Source organism: Marmota monax, unplaced genomic scaffold (genome assembly GCF_021218885.2).
Source record: "Marmota monax isolate L192 unplaced genomic scaffold, Marmota_monax_Labrador192_F-V1.1 WCK01_AAM20220418_F8-fsc00012, whole genome shotgun sequence".
NCBI lineage: Eukaryota > Metazoa > Chordata > Mammalia > Rodentia > Sciuridae > Marmota > Marmota monax.
This window is the reverse complement of record NW_026695227.1, coordinates 22,803,752-22,829,001: the sequence shown is the minus strand read 5'-3', so window position 1 is coordinate 22,829,001 and position 25,250 is coordinate 22,803,752. Positions and strand designations below refer to the sequence as shown.

Below are 25,250 nucleotides of genomic sequence, written 5' to 3'. Positions count from 1 at the left end.
CAAGAGCATTAACATTATAGTTATATACCTGATATTCTTTATTTCTTAATGAAATAGTTATCTTTCTGTTCCTAAGTTTTCAGTGTAAAACATAATACTGTTTATGTATCCATTTATTTTATTCTGATAGGAACGGAGTGGTCCTTCTTTTTACATGGGCACATGTAATAAAAACAAACTACTTATGTCCTCAAATGTTTCATCAAATCCAAACTTACTAAATCTTTACAATAAACACTTTTACAACTTTCAATTAAACTATTCTAGAAGTTTAATACTAAACTGATTTTAAAATCAGCTCTGTTTTCAGCATTTGGTTTTAGGAACATAATGATAGTTTACTTGTATAAAGCAATAATAAGTAACTTCAAAATTTCTTCTTATTTGTTATTTATCTGGTGAAAATGTAGTGCTACATTTCTTCAGAAGGAAGCAAAGGGAAAACATACTATATTATTTCCAGTATAGCTTTGTACATAGAAGAGCTTTCCTGACAATTTTATAAATGCTGCTAGCACTTTCCATACCTCAAGAGAAGCTGAGGTTCTCAGTGGTTGACAGAACGCTTACAAAGCAAGTAAAGATCATGGGCCTCAGCACATTCTAGCCACAAATTAGATACGAATGCTCTCTATATTTTCACTAAAAGCCACAGCTTGGCTGAATTACAAAATTCTTCCCTTCATACGAGGAGAGTTGAATCACATACTGGAAATTGTGATAGCAAAGCTCAGGGATATTCCAAAGTGTGTATGTGGTTGACCACTCAGAAGTTTCCCAAGTTTAAGTCAAAAGACTCCCAACGTACAAAGACCCATTCTTCACTCCTCCCTCCCTTGTATAATAACTGCAGAATAATTACTGCAATATAAATGCATCTGATTACTAATTCGTATTAAATTTAATTGTAATGAACAAAGAAATACGCTATATGGTACATACAAAGTCTAGATAAAACTTAGGTCTCATTATGGCGATCTATTTAAAAAAAATCCTCTGCTTTATTCATTGAATTTCAGAGTTAAGGGACAGTTATATAAGGCTTAAAGAAAAAATATCTTTTAAAGGTATATCATATAAATGTAAACAGAAATTATTAAATATATGTGATGGATGCTCTACTCATTAAACAATAACAATTATCTTCTTTTTTAGTTTTTACTTGTTAGAGTGAAGAAATAATAACTACAGAAGATGTGTCTTATGCAGTTACTAATGGTAGCATCACCACTGCAAACTTTGCTAACAGCAATATTTAGTAAGGGTTGTCTAGGTGTCAGGGGCTATTGTAAAGTCTCTGCATGTACAAATACATTTACTTGTAACAATAATGCTGTGGAATAGGTACTACTTCTAATTGTATTTTGCATATAAAAACACGATGCTACCATGACTACAATCCCTCCTACTGCCTGCACTACTGCTGCTATTAATAATACTACTACAACCTCCACTACCACTTCTGTTCTTGCTACCTCCACTGCTGTCACTGCTCCTGAGCCCTTGCCATGATCTGAATTAATCTATTGAATGACTTTTAAGTGTCTGGCAAGCTGCCAGCTACTTCACATATATTTTTCTCATTCATTTTCATAATACCCAGGGATTTACTATTAATATTCCCATTTTAGAAATAAGGCATTTGAGTTTTTAAGTTAAGCTGCTTGTGGGAGACTCCATAGGCAATAGATCACTCTGGTTTCTCTGGATTAAGCAGTTCCCAAGGCAGTGCTTTAGCGATCAGGTAACTGCATGGAGGTTCACAGTTTGGTAAGTAGAAGCAGTAATTTTCATAAATGATATGTTAGTATATCATTTATTAAATTGCTTTCCTGCTTAAATTTTCAAACATCAGAAAGTAGAAAGAATTTGTGCAATCACTATCCATAAACCACCAGACTAGATTCAACTATTGTAAAGATTTTGCCATATTTGTTTTATCTAATTGAGTAGGTAGCAAGTTCCATTTTTACTTCTATCTATTATCTATCTCGCTACTGCTGAAACCTTGAAAAATAAATGACTGATAGATCAATACTCCTCAGCTCATTAGAAACTCGTTATGATAGTAGTATGGAATCTCAAATAACAATTTTTTTAATAATCACAAAAGCATTTTCACACATAATTAACATTATTCTTTAGCATTATTTTAATACCTTTATTTTATTTATTTTTATGTGCTGCTGAGGACTAAACCCAGGGCTTCACACATGCTAGGTGAGCGCTCTACCACTAAGCCACAACCCCAGCCCCTCTTTAGCATTATTTAATATTAGAGTTAGTGTTATTTTAGGGAATATATCAATATTAATATTACCTGAATCTAAACATTGTTTAAATATATACAAATCTTATTAATATGAAGGAATGTCACCGGGCATATAAAAACTACAATAAGTAAGAGAAGACGTCAGGATAACTACTGAAAGGTCACTTAGAATCTACAGGATCTGGGGAAATGTTGACTTTTGGTGATTTGGATATAAAACAAACTGTGAGAATAATGATGAAAGAGTTCAGTTTTGATCAAATGACCCATTTAAATGAAAACTCAGAAAGGAGGAAATTTTGTTTGAGGTCTCTGCCAAACATTTTGAATGATGGACAAAACATCAATTCTTTGGATTTGGAAGAGTTGAAAATAAAATTGGATATCATTTAATTCATATATTTTTCAAATTGGTTTAAATTGGTTCTCATTAGCCTCAGAGTTCTGAGAATTTTCATGGTCACTTGGTAGAAGGAAAGAATCAGGATGGGGGTTTTGAAATAGGAAGAAATGAGAGGCACTATAGGGTAAGGCTCCTGATTATGCAGTAGACAGACAGACAAATACACACACACACACACACATTTTCATCTTCAGTTAGAGCACCTCACTTTATATATGTACCTAAATTAAAATTTCTTTATGAAAGGTATTTTCTGCCAAAACATTTTTGTTTCTATTGTTTTTTCAAACTTCTGATGTGGCCCAACCCCTTCATGTGACAGATGCAGAGCCTGAGGCTCAGAGTGACACTTTGGCCCAAGCTCATACAATATATCAATGGCAAAACCAGAGCAAAAATCCTGTTACTTAGATAATGTCCCATTCTTTAAAATAAACTGAAAAAGTTTGAAGGCTTTTTATGAATATGAAAACTAATAACAAAATCGTATATTCCCAGTGTGATAGAAATAAACTATCAAAGTCTACAATGCAAAATTATAAAACTCCTAAGACAACAAAGTGTTTACATGTTCATTTCTCCATCTTCTTATTGACTTTACACTGCAAGCATAAAAGGCCAGAATAATTACAGTAGGTACAGTTAAGTATAATATATATTCTTAACTTGGGATGAATTTTAGATCCCTTGAAGCCAATCATACATCTCTATGGAACAAAGACTTGCTCTATGTGATTAATGCTCTTCAATTAGCTGTGTCATCAACCTGTGCTCATTAAGACCTTTGTGGGGCAGCGATTTCAGCTGCATGGTCTCTGTACTGCAAGTGTGATGATCTTTAAGAAGCCTGCCCAACTAAACTAGAGACACTGCTCTTGAATGTAGATAATATCCCATGTGTTCATATTAGGAAATGGCAAATAGAATGAGTTAGACATCATTACCCTAAGTACATGTATGAAGACACAAATGGTGTGGAAATATGTTGTGTACAATCAGTAATTTAAATGTTGTGCTCTGTATATGTAATATGAAATGAATAGCATTCTGCCATCATGTATAACAAATTAGAATAAATAAGTAATTTAATTTTAAAAATTAGTTTAATTACCTAATACCTAATTAAAGGATTAAAGCCTACCTAATTAAAGGTTTACAGCAGAGATAGTACAGAAAAGTCTAACTCCTTTCCAACTAATTACTAATAGAAAGAGCAGAGAGTGCGTGGTCCTGAGAAGAATGCTCTTGTGAGTTTCACTGGGGTCCCAGTACTACACCAGGCGTCTGCATACTTTTTACATAATTCTTCTTCTTTTTTACTGTTCATCAAAATTTAAGTCTTAAGTTCACTACTTATACTAACTTTGAAATGCCTTTTTTTATCCAGCTTCCTTTAATTCATGTCCTCAACACTTTCATCTGCTCAAAATAATATGATTCCTTGTTTAAATCTTTCTTAAGAGTATTTCCCAATCTTGGGACTATTAACAGTTTAAACTACATGATTCTCTGTTGTAGGGGTCTGTCTTTCACATCATAAGATATTGAGTAGGACCTGTACTAAACAGATACCCATAACACACAGCCACCCCATGCCTGTGCAATGTGATAAACACAAGTATCTCCACATATGGGAAAAGTTTCCTTAGGTAGCAAAATTATCCTTCCTCTATACCTATGGATTTAGAGCTTATATTTATCTTACTGCACCTGCCTAGTCTTCTACACTGTTTCTTCAGTTGTAACTTGATTCTTGCCTCTCTCCAGATGATTGTCAAACCCTCCTTATCTCTTCCAATAGGTTGCCCCAAAACCTTGGACTGTCCTCAGCTTTATATCCAACAGTGAATAGAGAGCTAACCCCGCAGTATGAAGAATAAATTTCTCAAATTTAAATTTTTTGTGCCATCTATAGTATCATTAATAGTTTCTTTAATAAAGAGAACAGACTTTGGGTTAGAACCACAATGTCTTTTTTCTTCAATGGTGTTGCCTGTACCATCAGAAGAATGAACACCTACAGGCATGTGAGTAGACCTATCAAAGGAGATTGTTAAGAATTGCCAAAAATGTCACAGACCATATGAAGCAGGATAGGCTGGATTTACAGTATATTGCAAAAGGTGTTGACAGTGTAGGAACAAGGAAACAATTTGGATAAACTGAGCATAAATGGTTCATAAACAAGATTAAAGAAGAAAATAATGGGTTGAACAGTACTGCCTTTGTAGTGTTTTAAACAATTAGAGAATTATTTAAATATGTGTAGACATGAATATTAATCTATGCGTTAAAACTACAATTGATTAAGATCACATGGTCAAGCAGTCAGACTATATGGTTTCAAACCCTCTCTCAGTCATGAGTGAGTTATGATTTCTACAGCTAGATAATCAGCCTTTTTAATCCTCAGTTTCCCCACCTCAAAAATTGAGAAATTTATAATAATATATACTCCATTTAAGATTGCTGAGATCAACTGAGAACTATAAGAAATACATTTAATCCAATGCTGGCCAAATAAGCATTGAATAATGTTGACTATTATGACCTCTTCTTTACCCTCAACAATGAAATACCCAGGATGTTTTTGTCTCAAATTAGGTATCCTGCAAAGTCAGCAGCACCAGAAGCCAGAAGTAAACTGTGAAAACGAGATCAGTTACAAAAAAAAAAAACAAAACAAAAAACAAAAAACAACCAACTATCTGGCATATCTGGCAAAAGTTTCTGGAATTTTCAATAGGGAATCATTGCTTTGTTATAAAAAGTATTAATAATAATCATTATAGTAGATTCTTTGCCAAGCACTTTATAGGCACTCTCTCATTTATGTTCACAAAAATACTATGAGGTAACTGGTTTTGAAATCCAATGGAGTAATCTGAATAAAGTAAGGAAATGATTACCAGCATTTTAAGAGATGAAATCTGAGGCTTTGGGAGGTTGCATCACTAGCTCAAGGTCACACAATAAAAAGTGAAGAGATGGAGCCTAGAGCCCAGGTCAGGTTGTGGCAGAACCACTGAACAATTCATATGATATTTATGAATTCATAATAGGATTGCTGTAACTTCCTAGATTATGATTTTAACATCTGTAATAAGAGAGTCTGAGAAAAATACAGGGGCAATCACTTGAATTGGAAAATTTAAGAAACTCATGTTTAACTAAGATTGGGACTGACAAGGAGAATATCACTGAACAGTTGAAAGAAAAGGACTCATAGTAGATGTCAAAAATTAGGCAGGCTTTGAAAAAATAAATTCTATCACTCAGGTACTACATGAGAAAGAAATAAAATGATACATTGCAAATGCATATTTTATAATAGATGGTTTCAAGTCCATTCTAGAGAAGGAGGAGTTATAAATTAAATTAATAACTAAAATGATTACCCTTTGTATTTACTCCAAGGGAAGTATGTATTGAATTGGATAAGAGTCATAATTGGACTAGAAAAGTATATACTTGTCACATAATTCTAACAGAATAATATAATGCAAATCACTTTAAAAACTTAATTATGTTTGATGACAATAAATATGGGAGCTTCTAACTTATTAAATTTATGCCTATATTTTTAGGATCCCTGTACATACAAGTTCAAGTTAAAATGAAACATTTACTGGTCATGATCATGTAGTAATATAATATTCAGTGAATTTTTCTTAAATAAATGACAGATAAATGACATGAAAGGTAAACCTTTGACATTTAACTTCTTAATTTTTTTTAATAAATCACAGACTTAAAATTAAAATTTTTATTATGAAAAATAATCTCATGCAGAAGAGGTCTATATAAAGTAGGTTTATTAAATGCAATGTTAATAATATTTTTCTTTCTGTTTATGGGTTTACCATAAATTCATTAAAAAAAAACTCCACAGATTTAAAAATGTGGTTACTTTTTCCTGACATTCAAATAACTCTAATTGGAAAACTTTAATGAAGAAATTTTTAAAATCACCCATGCTAGAGGAAGTGGTTCATTGAGGTCCTGGACTTGGGGTATATATTTGTATCTGGCAAGTGGAAATATCTCTCTCTCTGCTTCCTTGATCACCATGTGGGCCACTTCCCTCTGCCACACTCTTCCACCATGATTTCCTGCCTCACCTTGAGCCCTAAGGAATGGAGCTTGCTCTCTATGGATTGAGACCTCTGAAACCACAAGCCCCCAAATAAATTTTCCCTCCTTTAAAATCATTCTGCTCAGGTCCTTCCATCATAGCAGTGATAAAACTGACTAAAACAACTGGATTACAGTCCATTCTTCCTTCTGCCCAGCTCTCTTTTCTTTACCTACTTAGAGATGCTGCTCCTTCCATTCTGTTGTAAAACTCTCTCCAAATAGACTTTCAACCCTTTCCTCCACTGTGGAAACTTTACAGACATAGCATCTGTATAGTCAACCAACCCAGAAGCATTGAGTATGTAATACATGGACAGTAAAATTGATCTGATGCAGGGAAATGTTATGTATAAATCATTTAACTGAATCAAATCTACTTTATCCAATTAGTCAATATCAAATGATCTGATCAATCTGCTTTTCTTTTCTGTTTTTTTTTTTCAGAATGAAAACAGTACTAACTTATTTGTGTTTAAGTTACTGCATATGTAGGTAAAAGTTTACATGTTAATTTTTATGTAGTACTAAACAATTTCTGCCTTTTTCTTTCACAGTTGACAAAATTATTGTAATAATTTGGAACAAATGAATATTAATTTTAATAAAAATATAATAATTTTAAAAAATCACCCATGATCCCTCAACGTATTCACAAATATAGGAAAATGCACTAATTTAATTTCATAAACTAATGTTTCAAGTTACAAATTAGTCCAGGCTATAAAATTTGAATCCTTATACAAGACTGCCGTTTAGTGGTCAAAATTAAGAATAGCAAGCTAAAATCAGGATATTTAGTTTTTGAATAGCTTATTTTTCAAATTGGAAACTGAAAACAAGCTCATGAAAAAAATTAAAAATTGGATCTCTTCATTTTCTTTGTTAGTTATAATTTCCAATATTAATCGTCAACAATTAGAATTATTAAAACAAAGATAATGGCATCAGTTTTGATAATATTGAAAGTTTCCAAACATTTCCATTCAAATTTTAAACTCAGAGTATCTTTAATTTATTTTGAATTTGTATCTTTGTTTAATCCAGTGTTTTATTCATGCTAGGGCCTTTACTATGCCTGCTTGTGGTAGGGGCTCAGCATATATTTTTAAACAAAAAATGCTATTTAAGTAATAAAATCTTGCCAGAATTAACTGAAAAACAAATTATTATTTAAGAAACTCATGGCATTTTGTCTATGGCAATTTTAAACGATAGACAAGTGGCATCAATCACGTTTCTTTCTTTATTCTTGCTGTCCCTAACTCCTGTTTTCCTGTTAAGTTTTGCCCTCTAAGCTTTAGGCAGGAAGAGCAGCTCCCGAGTATTAATAAGCTCAGAAACAATCACTAGGCATTAAGACCCTCTTTCAAAAGGTAAGTCAAACATTTCTGATGCTTTTACTTAAATTTCATTGAGCTGTGAAGTCTGACTTTGATGTTGGCTTTAAAAAAGAAGGAAAGGACCAAAGAAAACTTATCTTTTGTAGGTTCAAAAGACAGAATTAAGTTTAACAATGTATGTTCTTATCTGAGATTTTTTTTCTTAATTTAGAAAATTGAATCCACCTGTACATCTATAAAGTGATAAAACTGTTCCTTGGACATTCTTATTCAATCACATTGCCTATTTCGCCCCTTCTCTAGTGTTCTGTCCCGGGTGCATCATTATCTGATAAAGAACTCAAAGCTGAGCGGATGAATACTGAGATGGGCCTCTGAGATGGGTCCTGCCGTGGAACTATGCCCTGGACTCACCGAGAAGCCTAAGTGAACTCTGTGGCCATGGTCAGCAGAAGAAGCAACTGCAGTAAAGGACAACTAACAAACCTCCATATTCTTAGGGTCTGTTTCCCACTTATTATTCATTTTAAGTTTGTATTCTATTATTTTCTTATTTTTTTCTCTTTTTAGTGCACTGCACTCTTTTTTCCCACTCGTCCTTCATTCTTTCCTTCCTCCTTTTTTTTTTCTTCTTCCTCTCCTCTCCTCACCTGTCCTACCCTATCCTCTTCTCTCTAGCACTTCATGACTATTTATATCAACAAGCAGCAATGTAACTATATTTTAAAAGAACATAGGTTCTAAATAAGAAATTTCAGCTTAATTAGGGCAACTTAAGTCCCCAAGTCTATTTAAATAGCCTTCACTGAAGCTACTAAGCGATTACTTTAAAATTTATAACACAAAAGAAGTAAGCAAATTCAAAAGTCTACTTTTTTAAAAGCAAGATCTCTAGTTTTCTCTATTCCTTAAGGTAGGTAAAATAATGAGTAGCATTTATCTTTCTTGGAAAATAAAACTCACGATTTTTTTGTTTATTTCTTTAGTGCTGGGGATTGAACACAGGGTTGCTTTATGAGTGAGTCACATCCCCACCCCTTTTTATTTTTTAAATTTTGAGACAGGGCCTTGCTAAGATGCTGATATTGACCTTGAACTTGTGATCCTCCTGCCCCACATTCCCCAGTCACTAAAACAGGTATGTGCCACTGTGCCTGCAAAAAAACCCACAATTTGAAGAATTATTAAATTGTTAGAGACCTTGATAACAATTTCACAAATGTTGAGAATGTTTATATTAAGTACATCTAAAAATTTTCAAATATATTAGGACAAAAGTATCACATGGTATGATATCAAAATAAAAGTCATAGTTCTTTGACAATTGTGTTATTTTTTTAAAGTGTAGTTTTGGTTCAGAAACCAAATTGGTATGTTTACTGTTGATTTACAATTATAGCTAGATGAGGTAAATTAAAGAACTGGATTTACACTGAACACACAGATGCATATGCTTTGATACTGCATCAATAATTGTTCATAGGCATCTATCCAATGATGTAAAAATAAATGTTCCTTTCTAATTAAAGCAAATCTCACTAAACTTAACTAAAAGACTCTTTGTATTTTAAAGTGGGAATTCTAGAAGAGTGAAAAGAAAAAAAAAGCAGGATGATTTGTAAGCATAATGGTATAATGTGTACACATCTATCCAGATTTAATATAATTTTTTAAAATTTTAAACACCCTATGAGTTTGTATCTGCATTAGTAGCTGATTCTAAATTACAGTTTTATTAATTAAGCATATGTTCCAAATAGATCTTCAGGTTTCTAAAGGGCCTCCTTTTCAGAGAAGAGTCTGACAGAAGCAAGTGACCAAGTTCCCTTTTAGATACACAGCAACCCAGGAAGCCTATCAACAGACCAATGATGTTCCTTTGCAAGTTGTTGCTCTTCCATAACTTCCTGGTTTTTAAAATGTAGCCACTTAATCCTCCTTTTCAAATCACATGGGCTATTTTTTCAAATCTGTAATAGGTATGTATGTGTGAAGGTTCTATGCTATTATCTCATTTAGAGTAGAAGTCAAAGCAGTAGGACCCATAATAAATATATATACTGAGGTCTAATAATATCACTATAAGCATTTCATTAAAATTAAGAGGGAAAATGTACCTAAATATCAATCAATATTTAATAATTAATATCTCTAACAAAATCCTTAGGGATAGCCCTTTTAGAAGATTCAAAGTACTACAATTAACCCAAGAACTATGAGAAGCTTTTTTTGGCCTGTTTTGTGTTCTCAAGAAAAATCATATAAAATATTGTTATAGTCATAGAAGTTTAATGCAGAAATACAAGAATCATTGGGATATTAATAAAATTAAAGTTAAAACACATACCATAAAATTCCTCTGGTAATGGATATTCTCTTTGTTAAAGTCAATCACATAGCCATTGAAGGACCAGACAAATGTGAGGTCCAAGGCAGGGTCAAAGGACGCAGCACACTGCATGGTGGCATTTTCTCCAACAGTGATATCAGCATTAATTGGGGCCAATATGATTCGTGTGGGATCTATAAGTTTAAAAAAAAGAGTAAAACACAATTTAAGAAAATATAAGATACCATTTTATCTAGTATACCAAATGGATAATAATCAATATATTTTGATTTCTCTATGTAAAGTAATAAAATGTTTTCACATCCAAATTCCAGGAACAATTTTATCAAAGAGGATTGCCAAAGAAGGCTTTTGAAATTGAAACTTAATACATGGACTATTTTAGAACCTTAACCCTGAATTATGTAACTTTTAATACAATAGAAATTAAGCACCATCAGCTTTAAAAAATATCAATCAAATATTAAATTATTTCTTACCTGTGATGACAAGAGTCCCGGTGCTATTAGCTTTCCCTCTATTATTTTCTGCAAAGCATGTATAGACACCTCCATCATTTCTTGTAATGTTATTGATTTCCAAGCTACCATCTTCCCAAATGAGTATTCTATTAAAATTAAAAATACATGATTTACACAATTAATTTAATAAAATATTAATGTACTCCTTACATTACCAACACTATTTTTTTTTACTGTTACATTCTGCACAAGTCTTGACAATAGGGTATTTTCAAGTTGAAACATCCTAGCCTTCTTCACTTATACTATTCTTGAAATATCCCTGGGCCCTCTTATTGACCTCCTGTTGGTACTCTTGCCTTTCCATTGTCTCTTTCCCACATATCAGAGAGGAGGAAACAAGTGACCTAAGTCATTTTATGTCACTCTACCATTCAGTGATGTCACTCTGCAGCTGAAAATTGTCCATGGACTTTCTATCTTAGGTAAAGCTAAAACCAAAGTCCTTTGCCTCCTCATGTTCCAGATAATCTCAGGAATCACCCCTGGAATCTTCAAGGTTTTTGGTTAGTGGCACCTTCAATAAAGTTTTGGATGATTGTAGTAATTGTGGTGAGTGTATGTATGTGCAACACACACACACACACAAACACTTTTGCTGTCTTGGAATTCCGTAGCCTATTCCTTTTCCCAGATATTTTTTCCTATTAGATATTTTATTTTAAAATCATTAGCTTAAAAAATCCTTTTATTAGATTGTAACATCCTAATATTACCAATTTGTATCTATTTTATTTATTGGTCATGTTCCCAACACATAAAACACATATCATAAAATTCCTTTGGTAGGGCTGGGGCTGTAGCTCAGTGGTAGAGCACTGAGTGGTGAGACACTGGGTTTGATTCTCAGCACCACATTAAAATAAAGATATATATATATATCTATATCTATATCTATATATATATATATATAAAATTCATTTGGTAATGAATATTTTATTTATTATTTATTTACTATGTGATAGTGAATCACCCAGATAAATGGGTGATTCAAGACTGGATCAAAGGATCAGTATACCATATGTTGACATTTTTTTTCCACAGTGCTTTCAGCTATGTATTCATTCATTAAAAAGAAAAGAAAAAAAAAAAAAAACCTCTATGTTATAGGCACTAAGTAATGAGATACTATCACTAAGCAGGTATTTAATGACATTCGAAAAAGGCTCTATTTATATATTTATCTATACATTTGTTTATTTATTGTGGTGTTAGGAATGGAACCCAGGGGCTGGGTGCATACTGGGCAAGAACTCCATCCTGAAATATACCCCTGCCCAGCCTTTTGTAATAAATATATGAACTACTTGGGGTTTGATGAAACAAGTGGTTTCCCACACCCCACTACAACTGAGATTTAAACCATGATCGGAGAGGCTCAAGCAAGTTACAGGCCTAGAATAATTGAGGTCAGGTCTTCCATAAAGGAGACCTCAGTACTTCAATTCATACTTCAAAGTTAGAACAGAGAGTTATTCCCACTGCTACAGAGAAACATAAACATAGTTTATTTTTAGAAACTTTTAAAAAGATACTTTAAAATCTCCCTTCTATAACATAATTAACAGGAAATTCTTCTTGGAACGGAACCTAAATCTTTCATACTATACCGATTTCTCAGATGTGCTTCCTCTATTCTAGGGGCTAAATATTAAAAAATTGCTCAGTTTTATTTTTAGCCCTTCATACTTGGATTTAATATTAGATTGCCTGTCATTAGACTTTTATTTTATTTAAATGCATTGTTTTCAAAATTTAAGTCATGATGTATAAAACATTTAAAACTATTTCCCATTTTAGGGCAAAATCTGATGAAAGAAAAATAATACTTATTTACTTCACTAATAAAAGTATCCATATAAGGGCTGGGGCTGGGGCTCAGTGGTGACTGACAATGTATTCCAGGATTTCCTTTCCTTACTTCAACTATCCAGTCAAAGCTCATTTCAGAATATTCTTTGCTCTTGAAAAAGAAATGCAATATCAGAATAATATAAGAATAAAAGTAGTTCTTTGATACCATGGAAACTTTAACAATGTGGCTTTCTCCAACTGTGAGAGAAGATAACTAATCTGTTGCCCAGACACTGCCCTCAGAACTCCATCACTGGTCAGCCAAGGCCACCCATCCCATAGGCTGCTGTTAGCCAGTGACTGAGCATGGGAGGACCTGTACAGGAGGCCTGTTCCATTCAACTCCTCTGAGGGGAATTTGGCTGAAGCACCCCTGAAATCTATGTTGTAAAAGTCCCTTCAGCCCAGCCTTTCCACTTCCTTCCCTCTCTCCTGGTATCAGAACTGAATCTCAGTCAGATAGCTCCCCATCTTCCACCCAACTTCCTTTTCCCTCCCAGGTATTGTAAGTAATAAATCCCTTACACAGCTAGTCCTGCCCCAGCTCCTACTTTTGGACAATGCGTACTACCACATTACCAAGATTAATGTATGAAACATTTTCCCTCTAAGCTCCACAATAAGTCCTTGTCAAACTTCTAACTCTTCCCATTTAATTTTTTTTTCAAGCAAAGCAACAAATATTTTGGCCAAGTTACAGTGGAAAAACTACAAGTCCCTCTAAGATTTAAACTAATATTTTTAGTTTACTTACATATATTAGCTCACAATTGTTTTTTTAAATCCTTTTTAAGGGGTATAAAGTCAAATACTTTTAGTTTACTTACATATATTAGCTCACAATTGTTTTTTTTTTTTAATCCTTTTTAAGGGGTATAAAGTCAAATACCACGTGATGATGTTTCAGTCAATAATGGCATATGAAACAGTGGTCCAGTAAGCTTGAAAAATTCCTATCACCTCGTGATGACAATGCAATTTCAAGGGCAATGTACTGCTCACAGGTCTGTAGTGATGCTGGTGTAAATAAACCTACTGCACTCTGAGTTCTGAGTAGCATATACAGTTATGCACGGTAATTAATAGTAACCATAATAAGTGATGTGCTACTAATTGGTGTATTTATTGTACTATATTTTATCATTATTTTAGAGTCTACTCCTATGTATTAAAAAGAATAGTTTACTATAAAATGATATGGCATATTATGCTCATTCAGCCCTTCATTGTACCATTTTCTCTGGTGCTTTATTTCATCTTACGTTGTTTTATTCGTCATGGCTGTAGGGGCAATAGGCTACACCATCTCAGCTTGTGTAAGCACACAACAATGTTCACATAACAATGAAATCCCCATGTTAAGTGAAGCATGGTTAGATACACTTCCAACTTCTCCCTTGGCATTGAAATTACTTGTAAGAATATTTAGAAAATTTGATTTTTTGGCAAAAAAAAGTTCCTCATTCTTAAATCAACTGGGATTAAATTCTCAGGTTCTTCTCCTTATTTATATATAATATGCTATGAATCAGTCAACATAAGCTATTTCTCTTGGTTTTTGTTTAGGAAAAACAAGTCTTTAACAAACTAGTCACCTATTTTTGTCAAAAATTAATCCAGGATGACCTCTATTTGGAGGTTATTTATTGGTAAAGCATACCAATTCTGCAACAGAAAATAATTGTGGGGTTCCTCCCACTTAAGTGACTCAGATAAAGACCATTTTAGAGCTGAAAATAGTCTATCGAATACAAATGAATAACTAAATTAGTTGTAAATTAAAAAGAAATTCTGTATGTCATTAGAACCCCAAAGAAAATCATACAAGTAAGAACTTAATAAAATTTGTCAAAATTTATGACTGTCCCTTACTGAATACAAATATTGTATTAACCATCCTATAGGCTACTAACCGGGCACAGAAATTACTTCATTATATGAAATTAATTTTTATAATTATACTTATCAGAATAACATATGATTATAATCTGTTTAATCCTTGGATGTTATTTTTCAATATGTTTATGCTTATTTTTTATAAATACAAATTTTTTTTAGTTTTATTTATACATATAATTTTACTACATTCAACATAGGTGTTAGTGAATACTACATATTTTTAAAAATGGTACTAATGCTGAAATATTAATGAATTAAAGTAGTGAGCAAAAATTTAACTCTAGGTCCATTAAGGAAGTAATAAAATTTGATTTCTAAGTCTTTGAAATTATTATAGCACAACCAAAATTATAAGATTTTAGGAGCTAGATCATTCTCTATTTCTCTTGGTTTTTGTTTAGGAAAAACAAGTTCATGAAACATGGTTCTGGGAAATCCTTGGTTGGAGAAACTCATGACACTGGTCTTCATAGAACTGGAGCAAGAATCTATCAGTAAGGGAGGAGAGTTGATGGTGGGCCAGTGGGGAATGTATATTATAGGTGCTATTGGAGTGAGTACCCAACAAGAGGGCAAATTGAGCACAGTGACTCTTCCTTTAGCATTAATTCTTCTAATGTCATTTTGTTAAAGTTCTAAAGACTCAGGTCAAACAGATTAACATTAATGCTTTCCCAATTCACAGTAACCAAAGTATGGAAGCAGCCTAGGTGTTTGTCAACAGACGAAGGGATAAAGAAAATGTGGTATACATACACAATGGAGTTTTATTCAGTCACGGAGAAAAATGAAATTATGTCATTTATAGGAAAATGGATGGAACTAAGCGAAATAATCCCAATTCAGAAAAGTTCAAAGTTCCTTTGTTTTTACTCAGATATGGAAGGTGGAGAGGAAAAAGGAAAATAAAGGTGAGGTGGGATCTCATTAAAAGCAAAAGGAGATCAGTAGACTAGAAGAAAGGGACCAGGGTGTGGGAGGAGGGGAGAAGTGCTGGGGAAGGGTATTGACCAAACTATCTTGTTATGTTGAGGGCATGAACTCATATGTAACAACAAATCCCACTATTATATACAACAATAATGCACCAAGAAATGTGGCAAAAATCAAGTCTGTAAACTATGGCTTGTGGTCTGGCTGGCTGTTTTTATAAATAAAAATAAAGTAAAAAACAAAAGTTAATGTGTTCGGGTAAGGCCCAGGTGTTCCTGCCCTGCCCCCTGCCCCTATACACAGTCATATTTGGGATCATCCTAACAAGACAACTGCAGCAGCAAATCCTCTTTCCATGTCAACATGACACCAGTTCAAGTTCCAGTTTGGATATTAATGATGAGTTGTCATAAGATCAGTTAACTTTTTCAGGCCTTAGCACATCCATCGTATTACTTTGTTGGATTGTTATGGAGATTTATTTTCTATACTTTTGCCAGAATATTCTTTCAAAAGGCAAAATAGTATCCCATTCCTCCCTTTTTTAAGGCTTTAGACAGATTTTCATTATTCTTACATGAAACCCAATCCCCTTAGCAAAGACAATTCTACATTTGTTAACTAGCTCACTATATCTTATCCCTTAAAAGTCTTCTTCATTTTTTCCCTAAAGACAAATTATGCCATTCCTACAGTTCCTTACACATCCTATTTTCCTGCCTTAGGGCCTTTGCTATGCTGCCTTCATTTTCTGGAACATAGCCCCACCCCACCCCCACTTCTCATTCTTCCTATTTCCCATCCTAGCTTTCTCTCTCTCATTAGAACTCAGTATAAATGTAACCTCTTCTAGGAAGCCTACAGAAACGTTTCAGTGATGGTTTTAAGTTAACGGTCACCCTCGGCTTTCTTTGTCTTGAACCAAAACCACCAAAACATTGGTAGGTGGTCTGCTTACTGGGGAGATGATAAGAATATCCTGCTCATTATAAGAAGATGGGAAGACATGCTTATACTTTGAAATCACCATTTTATATTCTTATCAACATATTTAATAGGCTAATTGTACAAAATTATATAAAATGTGAATAAATGCCCTTGTTTGGAAAAACAATGAGTTAGAGAGATCCTATTTAATTTCCCACTGTTTATTAGCTGAGTAGTCTGGGGCAATTTATAAACAGCAACCTGCACCTCTGAGCTTTGAAGTCCTAAATGCCTTATAAATTTTGTAATGCTGAAAATTCAATTCTGTTCATCTCGTTACTATAGTAAAGAGAAAAGTTGGAAGAAACAACAATTGTATTAGTGAAATGAAAACATTCTACAGAATAAACTTTCCCAAATAATCAACTTGAATTATACTTCTAGTTTCCAAACTGACCTGCTACTGTTGACAAGCCACTCTGTTCCTTTACTCCAGGAGAACTTTGGTTTAGGTGCTGCTTTAGGTTTGCATTCAATTATAACCCTTCCTCCCTTAGCAGCCAGGATCTTTTTCTTCATAGGATTCATTTCAAAAGTTGGAGCCAAAGCTGAAAGAAAAAGAAACAATTATTTTTCTCTTCTTGTTAAAGAATCCAAATATTTCTTCTGTATTACATCACTTCTATTCCATTTTGATTAGAAGAAAGGTTAATCTCAGTAAATTATGATCCAGGCCTAATACTTTTCTTTTATTTAATAATTTCTACATAGCATAAACTTTACCCAATTCAAATATACAATTCTGAAGCCTGCTGGGAGCCATTAGCCAAGTAGGTATGACAATTTCCTTGCCAGCGTACCCCATGTTGCTGACATGTTGCAGTGACATTGAATGTAGGTGACCTTGCTCAAGGACCAAGGCAGATTAGGGTGTTCCCAGTTTTAAGATAATCGTGTTTAGGGCGTTCCCAGTTTAGGTTCCAGGTTTGAGGTTTAAGATTATTCCTGCTGGGAATAGGGCGTATCCTGCTGCCTGAGTTCCCCTTGAGTTCTCTCGGGATTCAGACAGTATATTTTGGGAGACAGAAGCCCAGTGGGAGGGGATTTGGGAAGAGAACGTGGATTTCCCCAGAACGTGATTGTAGACTGCTGGTGTGAGTTCGGGAATAAAGAGTTGCTGTTTGAATCTACAAGCTGTGTGGTGGCTCGTGATTGTGTGCCCAGCCAGACTGCGGTATTTGTGCCCAGCCAGACTGTGGCAGAAGCCTTGATTATAAATACATAATATACCTGGGTTATAAACTTTAGTTACAATCAAATGTTGTGCATAAATTCAACACAAAGTAACCTCTAATTCAATTGTTTTGATTCATTTCCAACAGGGAAGTGAAGTGAAAGGCTGGAGAGAAGTAAGCCTATAAACATTCTCATATGGTCCTAGTAGATCCTCTCAACCATGCCTTGAATGAACTATGAAGAGGTTATACATAAGAGAACTGAAATCTATTGGAAATCTGTAATTTCACAAAGCTGCCATAGGAAGTATATTGATGGGATTCATATTTGAATCTAGGCCCTCCTATTTCCAAAGCATGCAGATTTCATGAAACAATATCACCCTTCCCTCATTAGATGTTTGCCAAGCACGGTGTGCAGGCATACAGCAAGATGCCCAAATAAACAGAGCAATTCCTGTCTTAATGACCTATATACAAAGAGCTGTGGGAAAAGGGACCCCATTCATTAGGGAGCACATGAGCCATCTGTAGCTCATGCTCACTTCAAAGTATTCAGCAATAATAATGATAGCTGGATATAGTGTCTCATGAATGGTCACTCCATTGATGGTATGCTTTCACTCTCTTCTGAGTCCCCACATCTTGTCCAGTGCTCACTCCCCTTGTCTTTAGGCAGATTTCAGGGGGACATCATTTATCCACACTCCAGTCATTTGTACCCCAGCTTTTCTGGAGCCTTTCTTAGATTATGTATATCTTTAGCTGAAATTTTTTTTAAATTTTCTTTTTAGTTGTAGATGGACACAATACCTTTACTTTATTTATTCATTTTTATGTGGTGCTGAGGATCAAACCCAGTGCCTCACTCATGCTAGGCAAGCACTATACCACTGAGCTGAAACCCCAGCCCTTTAGTTGGAATTTGACTCTTCATCTAGGCAAGTGATTCACTAACTTTATCTGTGTATCAAAATCATCTGAGGATCTTGTTATAATGTCCACATTAAGTCTAGGTGGACCTGAGATTATGTACTTCCACTAAGCTCCTAAGTATTGCTGCTTCTGAGACGATGCCTTTAATGCAAGGGTTTAATCCATTTCATTGTTCCTTTAATCTGGATGTATTTTGTTTAGACTAATTTTGGGGGTGACATATTGCAGAAAAAAATATAAGAGAAACTTTAATAAGATTATGTTTTTTAAATTGAAGTACATCTAGAAAATAAGAACATCTATAGGTTAGTTTTTAGTGAATTGAAGTCCATTAAATGACCTCATTTTATCTGATATTTTGATTTCTAGAAATAGAATCTAGACTGCATTTCTACACATTTTGGAAGTAGGAAGGAATGAGGGAATATTTTTCCTTAACTAAGAAATAGAAAGTATGACACATAGCTTATCTTTTGTTCTTTATTGTATCACATGCACCTTCTCTTAGAAGAATGGTATCTGATGTAGACACTCAATAAATATTTGGTGGAAGAATGAATGAATTAAGTGGATAATTCAGGAAGAAAAAGAGCAAGACAGAGATAGAAGCACTGTTCCTAAAGGTATAAAATATAAGAATAAATTGAGACTAACATAAAGATGTCCTGGAACTATTTATGTGAGACTCAATGGGTGAATAGTTTGCTTAATTACTGTATTGATAGTCATTAAAAGATTAAAGACTTTAAGCTTGAATATAGAGAGATCATTCAGTCTCATCTAGTGAGTTTTCACACTTCTTTTTTAAATATCTCAAGATAAATAATAACTTCAGCAGAAAACAGAAAGTTTACATTTTGGAAAGAATCAATCTCACCTAATTTGTTTTGTTAAGCATCAAAATGATTTCACACCCCTTTGCACCAAAGACATTTGAACTGCGATGCTTGCTTGATTCAAACACAACGTAACTAGAGTAAATATATTACCAAGGAATTTACACTTTAGGGAGGAAGAAATGGAGTATGATCTTCAGCATTATAATAAATGGCAATGAAAGTTAAAATTAGTGCCACCTAAACTTTTTTTGAAGATTCCTTAACACTTTCCTAAAATTTTCTCATCTCTTATTGTCTTCTAGATTCACTCAATCTGCAGTTCTACACGTGTTTTTGAGAGTTTCCTTTTGATGCAGCAAGAATAAAATTGGCCACATTGAGTCATTTCTTTATGTTTTCAATAACCAATTCTAGAAGAGGAAGCCTGACTACATGGATTCATTACTTAATGTATGAACAAGCCTTGTGTAAACTCCTTCAAATGATGTGAAAAGGATGTGACACAGTAAGAACTTTGTTAAAGTGGTTGTAATGAAAACAAGGAAAATGTGAAAGATCTGAGAGAGATTATTGGTGTGAACTGGAGAAGTTTGGTGGATGTACCAGATGTGGGAAAGACACCAGGAAGACTCTACCATCCTTCAGAACAGAGAATCTTGGAGGAGAGAAGATGTGGCTGTAAATAATGAAGTCAGTTTTAGACACTCTGATTTTGAATTGTCTATTGGGTTATATGGATGAACATCTCTTCTAGAAAGTATTTATATTGAGTCTGAAGCTGAGAATAAGTATCTGGGATAGAGATGGAAATGATATGATAATTAATGGGAGAGGAAGAAATTGAGTAAGAATTTCAATAATAATAATAATAGTTATCCAGGAATAATTATACAGACTATGTGAATAGATACAGGAAGGAAATGGAATGGAACCAGATGAACTGAACTCTGGGAGAGGGCAATATTTGTATCCAGACAGAGGAGGGGATAGAAAGAGAACAGTGAAAGAGATGGAGAAGAAATGGTCTTGGACTTCTGAGAACTGGAAGTCACCAAAGACAAGAGAGATGAGTGTTCCAAAATAAAATATGACTAGAAGAGATATCTTAAAAGAACATGTGTACACACATACATGCACACATATAAGAGAAGGAATAGTTACTGGTACAATATAACAGGAAAAGTAAAAAACAATGAAAATAGAGGTAGAGGAATGGAAGAGACACCTCCTTCTCTGGATGAAGAGTACTGAGAAGACAGGGGTGGTGCGGAGATAGTTTTAAGTGTGAATGGCAAGTTGAAAGACTTTATGCCAAAGGATTTCTATTTTCACAGAAACTAAAATAACACTATGAAAGTAGAAATCCGGGTGGGGAAGGGACTTCCAGAAGAGCCTGAAGGTGTGGAATAGCAACTGTAGCATGAGACTCAGGGACTGGTAAAGCTCCAAAGTGGTAAAGACTCATCTGAGGCTAGATTATAGGCAGTGCTGGAGTGTTAGTCTTCACTGTTAGGCCAATATTTAGCTGCTCAGATTTATGAGACAAGACTTGTCAAAAGTGGCACAGGTAATTTTGTTTTACCATTTTAAAAATGTTCAAAACCCATTACACTCCATAATTTCTCAAAATGATGAGAGTACAGCTTCTTACAGTTTAAAAAAGTTTGCGATTTATGAAGTAATTTACATGCACTGGGAATTTTCAAACAACATAAGACAACTTTAAAGAGTTATTCTTCTTCACTTAGTCCTCAGTGAAAACAAAGACAATACCATTCCATTCTAAACCACATTTCCAAAATTATTGAGTTAAGTAATTAGAGAAAATCATGTGGATTAAATGTAATCTATGAATACTTTACATGTAATTTTCATGATAAACATTGAAGAGAAATTAGAGATGATACTGACCCAAGATTTTCAACTCAGCATTTGCATAAATGGCTCCATAGGTGTTTTCAGCTATGCACTGATACATTCCAGCATTTTCAAAAGTCACATCATATAGTCTCAGTTCCCCTTTATGATACTGAAAGGAATAAAAGTAAAACACACCGTCTCCATAAACTTCAATAGAAATGCTTTCATTTAGGCTTGAGCTTATCTTTTAATTCAGCTATGTTATGTTCATCTGCCCCCACTATTACCTAAGATGTGAAGAGTGGGAATTTCATGGCCTGGGGAGGAAAAACCCACTTACCATGCCCAGTGGCTCTTGTTCTACTCATCTTACAGAGCCGAGAGTCCACCTTTTTCCCTCTTGGACCAGCTGGGAGAATACAGTGGGAAAGTAGACAAGGATCCCACTGCTGCTACTTGTCCCCAGGGCTAAAGGTAGGACTTAAGAGCGTCTCTCTTACCTCTGTTTCTGTGGGATTCAGGCAAACAATGGCAAGAAAAAGGGGACAATATCAGGTAGTGGAGATGGATGAGTAGGAAGAAGGGAAAAAAGTGGAACAAAGGAAAAATAAGGAGAGAGAGAGAAAGAGAGAAGGTAAAGATAAGATTACAGAAAGTTGTTTAAACTGAAAGAAGATACGTAACATTCAGTTTCTTTCTTTCTTTCTTTTTTTTTAATGAAGCTTTTGTATTTCAGGGCCCATTACCCCTACTCTTTTGACTCTCCTGACTCTTCTGCTAAGTTTATCCCAGGACTACCCTGAAATGTTGCTTAAATGTAGACTCAGAGACAGCACAACGCTGGAACCTACATACCGCATATCCATTTTTCAGCCACCGGATTGTAGGGATGGGCTTCCCTGTGGCTATACAAGGCCAGTAGAGATCACTGCCGATGTCCACCTCTGTGTCATTGATATGTTCTACCCACTCAGGAAATGCTAAAAAGCAAAGAAAACTTTAAATGTCTCAATATTCATCACAATCACAAGAGTGTAAATATTACATTTTGTTAATATTCTTATGGAAAATACATTAGATATGGCATGTGTCCAAAATCAGTGTTAGAGCTATTAACACTGTATTTGCACAGGTCTGCGTTCTATGCAAATCCTACATCACCACAGCATGAGGTAACTGCAATTTAGTTAGCAATTATTTTTTCTATTTGTAAAGCATGTTTGTTGGAAAGCTAATTCACATAAGATTTATTTTTTTCCTTCAATCTAAATCTTTCAAATCTGTTAAAGGGAAAATTGAGATTTTAAAGAATTATGTATCAATTAATTATGTCTTAATTCATTTTGACATCATATTTTTCTGATTCAAGATTTGATTTTCTTTTTAAGTAGCTCAAGTATACATTATCTTACTTTTGGAGCTTTCATCTGTTGACCACTGTGATACCCAGTGACCTGGTCACTGAAATGTGCTTTCCATATTAGAAACTAAACACAGTCGCTATGACTGGCAAAACCCATGACTCAGTGAAATGTATCTCAGACTCTTTATTTGATCTGATTTATTTAACAGTTTTACAGTGCAAAAATTCTAGAAATTTCCTAGAAGAAGGAAAAATAAATAACTCTAGAGAGCAAGCACATGAGCAATCTGATAGTCTTATTGAATATGTCAGTTATCTAAATCATCCACCTAGATGCATGTAAATGAACTGATGTAAACTTTTAAAAAGTATGGGGAGAAAATCCTGAGTGGTGTGTGGAAAAATTAAAACTCATTCATTTTTGACAAAAGTAATACACACATCTCATAAGAAGCACTTAACATTTATATTAATTTAAAAAACAGAATTTAATGATCTCAACAAACCCTATCAACATTACATAAATGTATACATCTATATAAATTTTTATAGTATATATAATATAATTTAATGCATTTTAATTAACTATTTTATTTGTCTAACATATATAGAGAGATAATTTTTTTTTAAAAGTTGAATGTTAGTAGGTATGTTCATGTTTATTGATGCAGGTTTTATTTTGTACACAATCTTAGCAACACTTGAAGTAGGAATGCCAGCCTCTTCCCTGCATTGTCCTCACACAGGTAACACATGAGTGTCATGTTACATAATACAATTAAGAATATAAATAAGTGAATCAACTTGATACATTCTGTACATAGTTTAATTATTTAGTCTTCTGGTGGTTTGATTATACTTAAAGAAAAAACCTAATCTGTCTCATTAGAAAAGGAGAAATAATAGTTCCCTTAAATACATGCTGTATCACTTTGGTCCTTTTAAGGCATTAGATATTAGAATATTCAAAATATTCTAATATTCAAACTTGTACTTCTCTGATAACCTGGAGTGCAATTTCCTTAATGTATTGAATAAAAAAAATATCTACACACATTAGAAAACTGGTAAAAAATTGTAGCTTTATATAAAAATTTAAGAGATCTAACCGGAATTTCTCCCCACTTACAATGCCACTCCATGTACATTTGATATGTGCAAGTTCATGTTAGTAGGCCATTTGGTATGCAAATCTGTGGTTCAGAAGAAATGTCAGCGTTAGTGCTCTCAGGGTATAGAGCATGGAGAAGACCATAAAAAGGAATGAGGAACATAGAGAAGAGGTGCAAAGACTAAACCATGATCACACCAATGTTAGAAAGGCACAGAGTTAGTACATGGCAAAGGAGAATGAGAGGAGTACATGAGGAAGTTGATAAGTGTGTATTCCAGATGCCAAGTACAGAAAGTGAATCATGGAGAAGGGAGGGTGCCAGTGTGGTCCCTGATACTGTCAGATCTAATAAGGGACAAAGGAAAATTGATTATCAGCTTTAACAACATGGATGTGATCAATGATTATAAAAAGAAAAGTTTTAGCAGAAAGTTGTAGTTGAAAATCAAATTGGAGTGCACTGAAGAGAAGTGAAAATTGGAGATGGAGACAACATCTTTAGAGTTTAAATAATTCTGTCAAGATTTTTGTTATATTTTGGGGGAGACGAGAAGAAGTGGAGCACTAGCCAAAGTTGAAAATGAAGGATCTTGTTGAAGCCTTAGATGCTTATTCTATATAATGGAACATTACAAAAATGATTTCATCCTGAAAAGTTTCAAGTGTTGCCTGAAAAAAATATGAGTTTATTTTAATGTGTGAGATTGGAAAACTTTTGCCGAAATAATTTTGTCAAAGGAAAATGATTCCTTACATCAATGTTTGTCAAAGTGTGATTCTAGGATTATCAGCATCGCCATCTTCTGGGAACTTATTACAAATACAAATTCTCAAGCCTAAAGTAGACTTTCTGAGTCAGAAATTCTGAGGATGGGGCCCAGAAACCTGTGTTTTAACAAGCCCTCCTTCTCTGGGTGATGTTGATACATGGAAAAGTTTGCAAACCACTGAATCAAACTAAGTCATAATACATAGATTCTTCTATAAATAAAAAGTACTGAATAAAAGAGAATGTTGAAAAGAGTAAATGAGCTACATTAACTGAAATTAAGTTAATGAAAGTGAAAATTACCATGAACACTACTATATCAGTCTATTAACAATGATGCTAAAGGTATAAATTTATAACTTCTATAGCTCAGTTTTGACTTAACTAGACATGAGATAAATATTTAACATTTATGTATAATGTAATATATATGACTGCTTTTAAAACTACTAATCAATATATAGCAATTAAAATGTCTCTGAATAAAATATTAATTAA

At 33.8% G+C, this 25,250-nt stretch overlaps 1 protein-coding gene across 9 annotated transcripts in view; it reads right to left on the bottom strand.

The window, feature by feature from the left end:
- The window catches only part of Cntn1 (contactin 1), a 343,845-nt gene that overhangs the window by 106,087 nt on the left and 212,508 nt on the right, over positions 1–25,250 (bottom strand). For all 9 annotated transcript variants that reach the window (XM_046436255.2, XM_058576455.1, XM_058576457.1 and 6 more), the window contains 5 exons: positions 22,362–22,486; positions 21,558–21,675; positions 17,094–17,244; positions 10,982–11,109; positions 10,500–10,675 (listed from right to left, as the gene is read on the bottom strand). In XM_046436255.2, coding sequence (XP_046292211.1) covers positions 10,500–10,675; positions 10,982–11,109; positions 17,094–17,244; positions 21,558–21,675; positions 22,362–22,486 — 698 coding nt within the window. The remainder of the gene's footprint in view (positions 1–10,499; positions 10,676–10,981; positions 11,110–17,093; positions 17,245–21,557; positions 21,676–22,361; positions 22,487–25,250) is intronic.